General features: G+C 41.0%; 1 protein-coding gene across 1 annotated transcript in view; it reads left to right on the top strand.

Annotated features, from left to right (window-relative positions):
- Cubn (cubilin) overlaps positions 1–12,502 on the top strand; it is a 207,081-nt gene that overhangs the window by 142,952 nt on the left and 51,627 nt on the right. Inside the window, exons 46-51 of the mRNA XM_087896351.1 lie at positions 448–657; positions 1,274–1,414; positions 2,061–2,242; positions 8,708–8,879; positions 9,673–9,879; positions 11,988–12,137. Of these exons, the coding sequence (XP_087752477.1) occupies positions 448–657; positions 1,274–1,414; positions 2,061–2,242; positions 8,708–8,879; positions 9,673–9,879; positions 11,988–12,137 (1,062 nt within the window). The remainder of the gene's footprint in view (positions 1–447; positions 658–1,273; positions 1,415–2,060; positions 2,243–8,707; positions 8,880–9,672; positions 9,880–11,987; positions 12,138–12,502) is intronic.

Consider the following 12,502-nt stretch of genomic DNA (forward strand, 5'->3'; position numbering starts at 1 on the left):
GAAATGATGCAAGGAGAGCAGGAGAATTCTAGGGAGGAGGAAGCTGATTCCTCTTACTCCTGCCCAGATCACCAAAGCAGCAGGATGTGAGCTGCCCCACTAAAAAAGGTACTGAGCCACATGGCTAACATAGATCAGAAAAATGGGTTAATCAAGATGAGAGAGTTAGCTAATAAGTAGCCTGACCTAATGAACCAATCAGCATTGTAACTTATAGAGATCTCGTGTGTGATTTTTCTCTGGGACTAAACAGCTGGGAGGCCGGGCAGGACAGAAAACCCCAACAAACTGGCTGTGAGGAACCGGGCAGGAAAAAGAAAACACAAACAAACAGGCCCTCTCATGTTACAAATTTGGCTCCTAAAAGTTTTAAATTACACTGGTTTAATCATAAAAATAATCCATAATTGAATATCATTTGTGTGTGTGTGTGTGTGTGTTTTGTAGCCCCGTGTGGAGGAACAATCTCAGGGGAGAGTGGAGTCATCGAGAGCATTGGATACCCAACCCTTGCGTATCCAAACAATTTGTTTTGTCAGTGGCATCTCCGGGGCCTCCCAGGACACTACCTCACCATCCGTTTTGAAGATTTTAATCTTCAGAGTTCCCCTGGTTGTGCAAAAGACTTTGTGGAGATCTGGGAAAACCATACCGCTGGTTAGTGGAATACTACTTTCTTTGGGGATGTTTATTTCTTAACCAACTTGTTCAAGATCTGAAGCATCTTTGCTTTGAGAAAGACAAAGGTGTGTCTGATATCATTAGAGAAATACAGGTTCATAAGCTCTGAGCAAGACTAGCAGTCCTTTTCCGTGATTCTAACAGATTACAATGGATGCTCATTATCGTTAGAGCCGGCCTGTAATTATTTTGGAGAGCACACTGAAAGAGCCGTGTATGGGGACAGCATCCTCCTGTGCATACCCTAATATGCCACATGAGGTTACGGGAGGAGTCTCCTGAAGCAGCAGGAGAGGGGAATGCGGTGTATATCATATAACAGTGTGAGAGGCCCTTGTATCATAACCATGCTCACAAGCCTTCCTCATTAGACTGAGAAAGACTTACCCTAATTGGCTCCACTCTTTAAACATCTGCATATATTTGAATATGTTGAGTTTTGTTCATGATTTTCGTAACAGTGGTTGCTATTTCTTCATGGACAAAAGATTGTCTTTTAGGGTTTTCTTTGTTCATGTAAAACAACTTAAGTAAATATTAACAGAAATAAGTCACCTGGGCATGCACATAATTAATTATTTGACTCTTACAGGAAATACTTTGGGCCGGTATTGTGGAAACTCCGTTCCTAGCAGTGTCGACACATCTGGCAATGTTGCTTCCATCAGGTTTGTCACAGATGGCTCTGTCACTGCCTCAGGATTTAGGCTGCAGTTTAAGTCCAGCAGAGAAGGTGAGTTCGGTGACTCATCAGAAGGGGACTGATATCTTAGAGGATAGGGGCTGCACTGGGTACTGCTATAAAAATGGGAAAAAGAAAATGTGACTCTCCCTTCTTGACTTATGAGAAGTTGAAAGGCGGGTACTAATTAAACAGTCACCAATTAATGAAAACTTGCAGCTGGATTAAATGTCACAAAGGAAAGTAACTTGTATCGTGAGAGATGCAGAATGGAGACGTGGCTTGTCTGTAAAACCCATCTTGAGAAATTGGTACACTGTAATGCCCTAGAACTATCAAGAACTACGTTCCTAAATACCCTGATGAATGCCGATCAAATAAAGGTCCTGTTGAAAAAGAGAATAATGACGTTAGCCTTCCTAAGTTTGCTGTATTTATGAGTCTCTCATACTTCCTGGGTTCTAATAATGATTTAAATGCTGCCAGTGGACTCTTTCCCATGGAATCAAATGTCAGGTTTTGACAGAACCAAGAACTGAATACAGATGTGAATATAAGAAGTCAAGAAATGAATATAGATAAGCATTATCATATACATGGAGACAAAAACATGACCAATAATTTGCCTAGATGGGTAATTTTAAAAATGTTCCTTCTGAAAGATATTTTGATTAAATTTGTTCATTCTGTCTTTCAGTGTGTGGTGGGAACTTATATGGCCCTACTGGAAGATTTACATCTCCCAACTACCCAAACCCAAATCCTCATGCCTGGATCTGCGAGTGGACAATCACTGTACCAGAAGGCAGGAGGGTCATCCTGACCTTTACCAACTTGAGGCTGAGCAACTATCCATCCTGTGACAACGAGCACCTCATAGTAAGTCTTCTCTCCAGATTGGGCACTGTGTTCCATTGTGTGTGGAGTGTATTCACCAGAAGTAGTAATATGAAAACTCAATGAAATGGTTACCACCTATCCAACTGCATTTCAGACCAAGTCTGGATAACTAAGATAGAACAAAATCACCACTAACTGCTTTCAGAGACGGTCATCTGTCACTGCACGCACAAAAGTCATACAATGGAGAAGTTTTCAGAGCAAACTATCATTACATACAACAAAAGAGAATAAGCAGGTCATGGCTAAGCACACAGGCAAACTTCATCGGTCTCAGCACAGGAACCAGTGAGGCTTAAGCAGATGAGTGTTCCTGTGTAAGCTCATTCCCTGCCAGAGGCATTCAGGTACCCTGGGTAGAAAGCCTGCCGTGTTGCCAACTTCAAATGTGAAAGCCATGCCCTCAGCATTATTAGCTTCCCTTAGTGGAAGAAAGCAAATGAGACCCATGAGGATGAACAACAAATGTGTTTTAGACTGGGAAGTGTGTTGACTGTGTATGTGTGTGTGTGTACCAACGATTTTTGTGTATGCATATTTGTACTTATTGATATAACTATGTATAGACTAATAGACTGCCAAATGGAATTAATGTTAGTACATTTCTCTACTATTCCTGCTCCCTTCTTCAGTCTTTTTTGTTTTGTTTTGTTTTGTTTTAAGATAGTGTTTCATTGTGTAGCCCTGGCTGTCCTGGGATTTGGTCTGTAGACCAATCTAGGCTCAAAGTTAGAAATCCACCCACCTCTTCCTCCTGAGTTCAGGGTTTAAAGGTGTGTGCCACCATGCCTGGACTCCTCACTCTTCCTTATCTTACTAAATAATATTTCTATTGACTGAAGGGAATATTGTTGGTGTTTGTTTGGGAGTTGTATATCAGAGACCAGCTTCAATGGGTACACCACTTACCAGGGTAGGGGCACGGGGATTAGGAAAATAAGAGAATGAAGACACGAGTGAAAATAACAAAACAGAAACATAGGACAGTACCGAGAGGTAGAAACACAGGATAGTACCGAGAGGGAGAAACATAGGACAGTACCGAGAGGGAGAAACACAGGATAGTACCGAGAGGGAGGAACATAGGACAGTACCGAGAGGGAGCCCCAGTCAATACTGAAATCGCCTGCCTTTAATTTTCCACACACTTTTATACCATGATACAAAAAGGGGAAGAAGACAAAAGACTGTTTTCACATGATACAGAGGACAACCAGAATTGCTACTTGCTTTAGTACTTGAAACATCAAGTCATCAACTCCTGAGAAAAGCATTCTGCTGTTTAAGCAGTGAACCCACCCTAGACCAAGTATCCTGAAGGCAGCCCCTCCCTTGGTCAAACCTTTTAATTCAAAAGAAGAAGTAAAAGTGTGCTTGAATTCTATGACCCTCGGTCATGGTGGAGCGGATCTACCTGTAGGGGCATCTTAACGTCCAAAACACCAGGTGACCACACCCCAGGTCAGGGTATGTAGCCACAGCTGTTCTTAACAACTTGGAGCAAGCTGAAACTCTTTGACCTTCAGATGAACAAGGTGGAAAAGGCTCACATTTTGGGGCTCCAGGGTTGTAGTCCCTACACCATCTATACACAGGGACCATTGGTCATGCCTTAGAAAATGCCAGCTCTAATGTCTGTCTGCCCACTGCTACTTCACCATTTGTCTCAGGAGGTCTCTGCTTCTAGCATTGTCTTCCGCATTCTCCGCACAGCAGCCAGAATAATGGTTTCCAGTCACAACAGGACTGTGTTGAGCATAGGAGAGTATGGTAGTGGTAGGAACTTTGCCTGGCATATATAAAGCCCTGGGTTCAATCCTAAGCAATGGGAAAGCAATGCTTAATCATATGTCATGTTCTCTTTGAGAAATACTCCAATCCTCTTTCATCTGATTCAGATGAATCCCAAATCCTAACTAGGCCCACCCAACCAGACCTGCTGGTCCTCCCTCTTGTACCCCTTCATCTTACCTGTCCCCCACCCCTCCACTCCTATGACTCAGCTGTTCTAGCTTCTCTTTTATTCCTTGATTATGCTAGCCGGCTCCAATATCAGGCTGGAAAGGTTGATTATGGCCTCTACCAAGACTGTTTCTCTCAAGATGGCTGCCTGGTTATCTTTTACTTCCTTTGAATCTCTGCTCTAGCTATTGACCCACACCGCCTCACTAAGACCCTACATGCAGCAAACCACACCTTCACCTGGCCTTCCCTGAGTTGGCATTTCACAGTACTTCAAGCCAGCTGTAGGAGGGCCAGCACTCAGTCTCCTTCAGTGAATCCCCAGTGGCCTATGCTCATAAAGATAAAGGTTTGATGAATGAATTATAAAAATAACATTGTTAGCTTGAAAAAGTTAAGAATCACTTTTGTTTTCAGTTTAGTTTTTTGCTGCTAAATAGTAAATTCCAAAGATGAAGCCTTCCATGACACCCCCTCATCACTACTATACCCTCAAATTTCTCATGACATCCCCTCATCACTTCTCTTACCCTCAAATTTCCTGAGTCAGCCATTAGGTTATTCAGTTCTATTCTAGTATCTGAAGTACTGGAATGCTTTTCCCGGACACTCTGTGTGGAACCCATGTGTCTTCCTTATGTTTGAGAGCCTGGAATCTGCATTATATTTTTGTTTTCTCTTTTCTTTCTCTCTCTTTTCTTATTTTTTTTACTTACTTTTTCTTTTCTTTCTTTTTTCCTTGTTTTTGTTTCTTGTTTGTTTGTTTGTTTTAGAGAAGATGTCAAGTAGACCAGGCTAGCTTAGAACCCAGCAGGTAGCAGAGGATGACCTTGAAATTCTGGTCCTCCAGCTCCACTTCCAGAGTCCTATAATTTCTGGTATGCACCGCACATCTGGTTTATATGGTGCTGGGGACTGAACCCAGGACTTGTACATTCTATGAAAACATCCCCACCAAATGACTATTAATTGTAAAACTACATTTTACTAGTATCTTTATTGTGCGTGTATGTTTATGGGTGTTCACATGCTATAGCATTCGTGTAACGGTTAGACTTGGTGGCAGGCACCTTTATATACAGCCGTTTGGGGACCCAAAGTTGTTAGTTATAAAGAAACATTTTCCTACTACTTATTATATGAACATATAGACAAAGACAATGGAGAATAAAAGGTTAAACAGTCCCAGTGTACCATATTTATATGTGTCTTATGTTTCCCTGGCTCCTACATATTTTATGTAGTTTCAACTAAGAAATATCAATTCCCTTGAAAACTAATTTAAAATGTTTTCTGCTTAAATATAATGGCAGCTAAGTGAACCGTATCTGGGAAGTTCAGAAAACAACAAAAAAAAAATACCTAATTTTTACATTCTACACAGCTTTCACTAAAATTTCATAATTATTTTTGAGGGTTAACTGAGGGTGTTTTTCCTGTGAAATTATGTCTATGATTTAAACCATGTCGGATCCAATGATTGTTAGGAATTTTACCACCACAGACTGTACATGACCTACAAGAAAGATAAAAGCAGTCCCAGCTTTAGAACTCAAACAATGGAATAAAATAGATTCTAGTGGTCACAGATTGCAAATTAAGACCCGACTTGTGACCTTTCCACTCCTAATCGCTGAAGCCAGATGTATCTACTCTCTGGAATTCTCACTATCCCTTGTAGCACTTATGCCCTTGTATCTAGCTAACATTCCTATTCTGCACCTCTTCAGTTGGTCTTGGGTGTCACTGACCCACCTCCTACTATAGAAACTGAGGAATCAGCTCCCTCCCTTGAGAAGTGCACATAGGGAGCCCACAGTTCCCATATTCTGCCAATCTCCCTACAAAGCAAACCTGTCAGAACTTTCACAGTCACAACCTGGGTGATTATGGAAACTGCATTCAAGTTAAGCCAGGCAATACTCTATGGCCACATTTGCTTTTTCAAATAACAGTAACAACAGTTGTACTATTTTTACATTTTATGGGTGTTAGTCACTAATTGTTCTACACATCTTCCACCAAAGGCATACGTGTCTATTTTTATCGCCAGTATCCTGCAAATTCATGTCCACCTGCAGCAAGCCTGGCGGGGGTTATTGTTTGGGGATTTTCCCGCACCGCCATGTCTGTAGCCTCTTCGTTCCCTTCTGGACTGGCCACCTGGCTTCATGGTGCTGTGCATTTCCTTTCTCAGTCAATTTCCTGTGTTTTGCTGAGGCTCCCTAAGGACGCGAGTGTGGATGGTAACTTTTGAGGACGTATACAATTCCCGCTGCACCTTAATCATTGAATGCATGCATTGAATGCATCATAACTTGAAGTTTCATGTTGCCTCTGTGTAATTTCATATTGTTTCCTTTAAGTTCTCCATCTCCATTTATATTGGTCTCTGTGTTTCATATTAGATGTTCCCCCAGAGACCTGCTTGAATTTCATTCATATTTAAGAAATGTGCAAAAGCTGACTGGCAGCTCGGCACATGTCCTTGAACCTGGTAACTGGACTTTGTGGACGTAACTAATACAGACGTTGATATATAATTAGCGTGCTGCAAGTATCACGGCTTCAGACCTTTCCTTACGGGGAGGAAGAAATTCCACGCAGGAACCACTTTGGGAATCCATTTCTGTAGGAGGATGTCCAAATTCTGTTTCTTTAAAACGTTTATGCGTTGGTGTTTACTCTTCCCCTTTTATTCCAAACAAGTGTTAGAATTGCCTTTGCCCACTCTCCGTGTACTGGAATGCTTATCTGAAAAGGACAGAAAACTTAAAATCTGCAAGAGGCAGAGAGAGCTTCAAGCATCCTGTTGCTCATTGAACGCCACACCCAGCTGGACTGAACTTGATGCTCTTCCAAATCCAGCAACCAATCTGATGACTCACACAAGGGAAATGAAAGGCGTGTGCGCCCACACAGTGTGTGGGGGTCATGAGACCAATGCCCAGTTTTGCTCCCGCTCATAACAGCTCACATCTTGTTTTGACTGTCATGTGCCTGCTCCTGCCTTATCTCTTCTGAGGCTTGCAGTTTCTGACTACAAAAGCTGTTATAGGATAGGACAGGAGCTCACACTCTGGTGATTTCTAAATGGATAAAGAAGTTCATATACTAACTGGATGACGGCACGTATTCTAACCACTCCAGTTCTTTGCCAGGGTCAGACACATAAAGAGGCAACAAAGACCATTGATGATTGCCTCCAACATGTCCCGTCAGCCTTGAAGCTGGTTCTAAGTTCTTGAGATTCTGGGAACACAGTATCCATTCCTGTTCATAGTAGCATGAAATAGGTATTGTCTTTTGTTGCTTTGCTTTGTAGTTTGACATTGGAATTTGAACCCAAATTTAAATATTTCTAGTTCTTGGAATTTCGGCTAACTACAAATCTCTGTTCTCTACTGTCTGCCTTCGGAAAATGGAGCCCTAGTCCATGCCTGAGAGAGGGGGCATGGTAATAATCAGATAAGATAACCCAAGCAGGCAATTAGCAGAGTCTGGCTTTGTAACTACACAAGAAATGATGGAAACATTTCCTCTGGTCTTGTAGCTGGAAGGCCTTTTAAACCAGAAACCACCAAAGAGCTACAATCAGTCACTAATTACAGTAACTGGGAAAGCTTGCATCCCTTGGAGGAGAACATGTCCTGCTTCCTCAAAGCTTTTAAGCTGATGTTTCTAATTGTGAGCCTTTCAAATCCTTTTAAAGATTAAGAATATCAATCACCGAGTAAATTGCTATTTATTTCTTTAGAAACATTTCTGAACTCTGGAAAGTGTTCGCAAGGCTTTGTGCAGGCGCAGTTACACTTTACCAGCTGTAACTAAAGCTACAAATTGTATTTTGATACCAGTAAAAATACAGTTTTTAAAAGTCAAGAGTAAGAGCACACCAATTGGTTGTTATATTATAATCTCAAAATTAAAAACTAAAAAAAAAAAAGTTAAGTCAAATGACAAAGAATATAGAAGAAACTTTGAATTCACAAATAATCAGAAAGATCGATTTATTTTTTAGACTGCTTTTTAAGGGGCTGAGGGGTTAAGAATGTAAACCAGGCTTGCAGAGGACTGGAGTTCTGTTCCAGGCACACACTCTGGCTCATCACAACCATCTGTAACTCCAGCTCTGGGCAAATCCAAGGCCCTGGCCTTCTGGCCTCTGCAAGCACTGTGTTCATGTGCACATAGCCACGGCCAGATTCTCACAAGTACACCTAATTAAAAGCAAAAAAGAAAAACCACTTAAAGGTACTTTTCAAGTTATTTAGAGAAGATGAATGATTCTACACTTGAAATCACCTAAACCTAACCTTTAATTTAGTGTGTTAGAGCTCCCAAGGCCCGATTAGGAAAACGACAAGTCAGTAAACTCGGTGGCACACTTACTTCACCTGTAGAGCAGGAGACAGTGATCTCCTGAGGGCAATTCAGTAACACAGGCAGCATAGCTACAAGTCAAACTGTTTTCTCTAACAGGTGTTCAATGGCATTAGAAGTAACTCGCCCCAGCTACAGAAACTGTGCAGCCGTCTGAATGTAACCAATGAGTTCCAGTCTACCGGAAACACAATGAAGGTCGTATTTTTCACTGATGGATCTCGGCCATACGGAGGCTTCACTGCTTCCTACACCTCCAGCGAAGATGCAGGTGATGTAGGATGCTGCAAACGTACCTCCTCTCGGTCAGGCTCACTCAGTGCCTCCACAAACACTGCCCCAAGCAGCCAAGCCTTCTGTTTTACCTGCATTCTTTAGCTCAAGAGTGACAGATATGAGTGAACAGAAAACCTGTTTGGTGGGGGCGGTGTGGAGGAAGCAACCATTGTAGTTTCAGGGGAAAATAAACCCTGTATTTTGATTTTTTTTACAACAAAATTTTATTGAATTACTTTCTAGCACGATTCCACGTAATATCACTGCTAGGAATGAATCTGAACTGACAGTGTCTGATTTATTATTTTATATTCAAGAAAACATCTACTTCCTATTTAACAGTACTACAGAGTAATTAATTTCATAGGCAACTGAATACATATTACTGTTTTTGGTGTTATATTATCTATTTGATGCAAAAAAATTACTGGACAAAATGGAAAATTGTTCATCCAAAGCCACTAGGACCTAGCAGTGGTTTGTATATTTCTCTAAATTAAATAGCGAATGAATAATATGTCCAAACTTGGAGATATTGATACACAGCCAAAGCCCAGCCACCTTCTCTATTCCAGAAAAGAAATATAGGAACTTTGCTTCACGCATCCTTCCTTTGTGGACCCCTAGCATCCCTCCTACAGCTGGCGTGCTCTTTGCCTACAAGTCTGACCACATCTAGAAAAGCAAAGTGATGCAGTCTCTGTTATTCCACTCCCTGGGTCTTGATTGTTGGAATCGTCTGTGGCAGCGGGGATCTTATTACTCTCTCTGTGCCTTATTTGCCTTAGTGTGTGGTGGACCTCTTCCGAGTATCTCTGGTGGAAACTTTACTTCTCCTGGCTATAACGGAATCCGTGACTATGCAAGCAACCTAGACTGTGAATGGACTCTCAGCAATCCAAATCGGGAAAATTCGTCCCTTACCATCCATTTCGTGAGACTCTCCCTTGAGAGTCACCAGGACTGTGCATTTGATGTCCTCGAGTTTCGAGTGGGTGAGTTCAAAGAATGTATTTTCTCGCCTATCCGTACGTTCTTCCTGTTCCTGCAGACAACAACAACGGCTACTATCTTAGCTCACGAGTTACAAAAGTCCCTTGTTGGTGCAAAGCTGAAATCCTGTATTCCCAGATGGGAAATGGGACCCAAGAACTGTGAAGGCAGTGGGACCTTAGCAAGGAGAGTTTCTGTCTCAGGTCTCCTGTATGGGAGGCTCACCCACATGGGTCCCGACCAGGCTCTGTCCTGTCAGTGTGCTCCATTGGGGCTGGGAACCACGCTTTCTCTGCTCAGACAGTGGCAGAGTTTCCTGAACTGCGGGGTTCCACAACAAGGTTGTTCAATTCTTTTTTTTGTCTTAGAAGTTTAAAAACCTTTCACACTGTGCCAATGTGAATCAGCACACGGAAGGTTTTATCGTTCATTTGTTTCCTGATATGACAGGCTCAAAGTACACCTGATGAACCATACTTCTCCTGAGAATTTTAGGTTTCAGGTGTAGATGATCTAGTAAGGGTGCCTCTACCGTCACACTGACACTTGCTTCCTAGTAGAAAAGAAGTAGACAGAGGGGGAGAATAATGTTACAGGTGTTCTGTGCTGTCAGATGTTGGTTTTGTGCTTCTTAATCCCCAGTGTTAAAGAAAAGAAAGCTGAAAGTGGACAACTATACAAATCAGTGGTAGCTACCTTACATTATAGTATTAATTATTATAATATATAATATAATGTATATGTTATGTATATTATGTTATTATTGTCATTGTGTTATTTTAACACCTTTTATTTTAGGGGAGGAAGCTGTTCTGCAAAGGTCTGTCTTAAACCTTAGGGTGGTGGAGAAATAGGGAAAGTTAGAGAGAAGAGTAGCAATCTTAATGTAGCTACACAAATGATATTAAACAGCAAGTAAGAAGCAGTTGTGTGCATGCAGAAAACAACATTATAAAACAATATGTAGTGGTTATAATAGTGTAGTGTTGTTGTCAGACTGAGTAGCAATTGGACACATATAGAGTAAAATTTAAGAAATCAAATGGGTTCAAGAATGTGTTCCATATTTATACTTTTAAAGATAGCTTCTTTCCAGTCTTACATAAAATGATGTAGTGATGAGACACATAACGACAACCCTGCACCACGGCCAAAACTGAGACCTGTCCAGTCGCTAATGACATCTTTTGAAAGCACAGAAGACAGATTTTTGTGAAGGGCTTTGGTATAATCTTGGGTAGCAGACTGGGTATTCAAGAGAATCATCCCAGCTCTCTGAGGCACATGGGTATAAACATGGAAGTCATCATTTGGGATGCTTTCCAAGAAACGCTGATAAACACTCACTACCTCTACCTGTTGCCAGGCCATTCGCAGAATAAAGCGGAACAGCTATATAATCAATTCCTGTCAGTGAAATTTGATCTTCTCTTCATTACCCCTGATTTACAGCAGTAGAAATACTCTATTCCATTGATTTATAAGGTCGGTGATGTTCATCTGACAGAATAAATAGGGAGCAGATAAATGCGCACTTTCCAGGTAGTCTCTAAATATTAATCAAGTTTCTGTGAAAAGCAATCTTCATGAACCTTGTTCAGCTTAACCCTGACAGTTCTTGGTCTGAGTGCTGAATAGTCTGCTCATTTTCGATGACCAAATGCAGCGGAGAGTCTTGAGAAGTTTAGGCGATCATCACCTTTATCCTAAGAGCGTATTTGTTATCACTATTGGCCTTATCTTCCTTCCTCCCCCACACAGCACACAGCTAAAGGGGTATGAAGTTGATTGCATTTCTGTTTAGATATGGGAAAGTGATTTTGAAGACATAAATTGGAATAAGCTGGCACCGATGGCCCAGGCATCTCTACACCCCGTGTGTCAGAGAACTCTTTTGTGTGTGATTGATAAAGACAGTAGAGGATTGCTTTTGGAAATGTCTGCTACTGTACCCAGTTTGAAATGTATCAAGGAGTACTTTTTGTTGTTTTTATTATTTATTCCTATTAATTAAAAATAATTTTATTTTTAATTAAAATAATTTAATTAAAATAATTTTAATTGTCCAAAACCCTGTGAGTAATGTCCCTTGGCATACTGTTTTGATCAGGTGATGCTGATGGGCCCCTGATAGAGAAGTTTTGCAGCCTGTCAGCACCAGCGGTCCCCTTGATTATGCCCTACCCTCAGGTGTGGATCCACTTTGTCACTAACGAGCGTGTAGAATATACTGGATTCCACATACAATACAACTTTACCGGTAAGCCTGATAGAGACCCCGTATAGATGTACAAATTTATGTCTTAGCTCATAATAGTTTCATTGATAATTTCTGAAATGTTTCAGGTTAAGTTTGTAACCAGTTTTACTAGATACCAAGAAAAGAACTTTATGGTTTTTATAGACCTACCTTTATTTCAGAGACCCTACCATAGTCTTATGATTTGAATACTTTGATTTTCTCAGTTTCTCTGTGTAGACAATTGTGCTTTCTTCAAACTATAGTCTTTTTGCTTTGTTTTATATAGTTTGCTTTTATATGTAATTGGTCCCCAATTTGTATTGACATGTTTTCTTTTGTAAACCATTCTTACATTTTAGGATAAGTCCTATATGGTCATAGTT

The sequence above is a fragment of the Myodes glareolus genome, chromosome 14, assembly GCF_982192425.1.
Source record: "Myodes glareolus chromosome 14, mMyoGla1.1, whole genome shotgun sequence".
Taxonomy (NCBI): Eukaryota; Metazoa; Chordata; class Mammalia; order Rodentia; family Cricetidae; genus Myodes; species Myodes glareolus.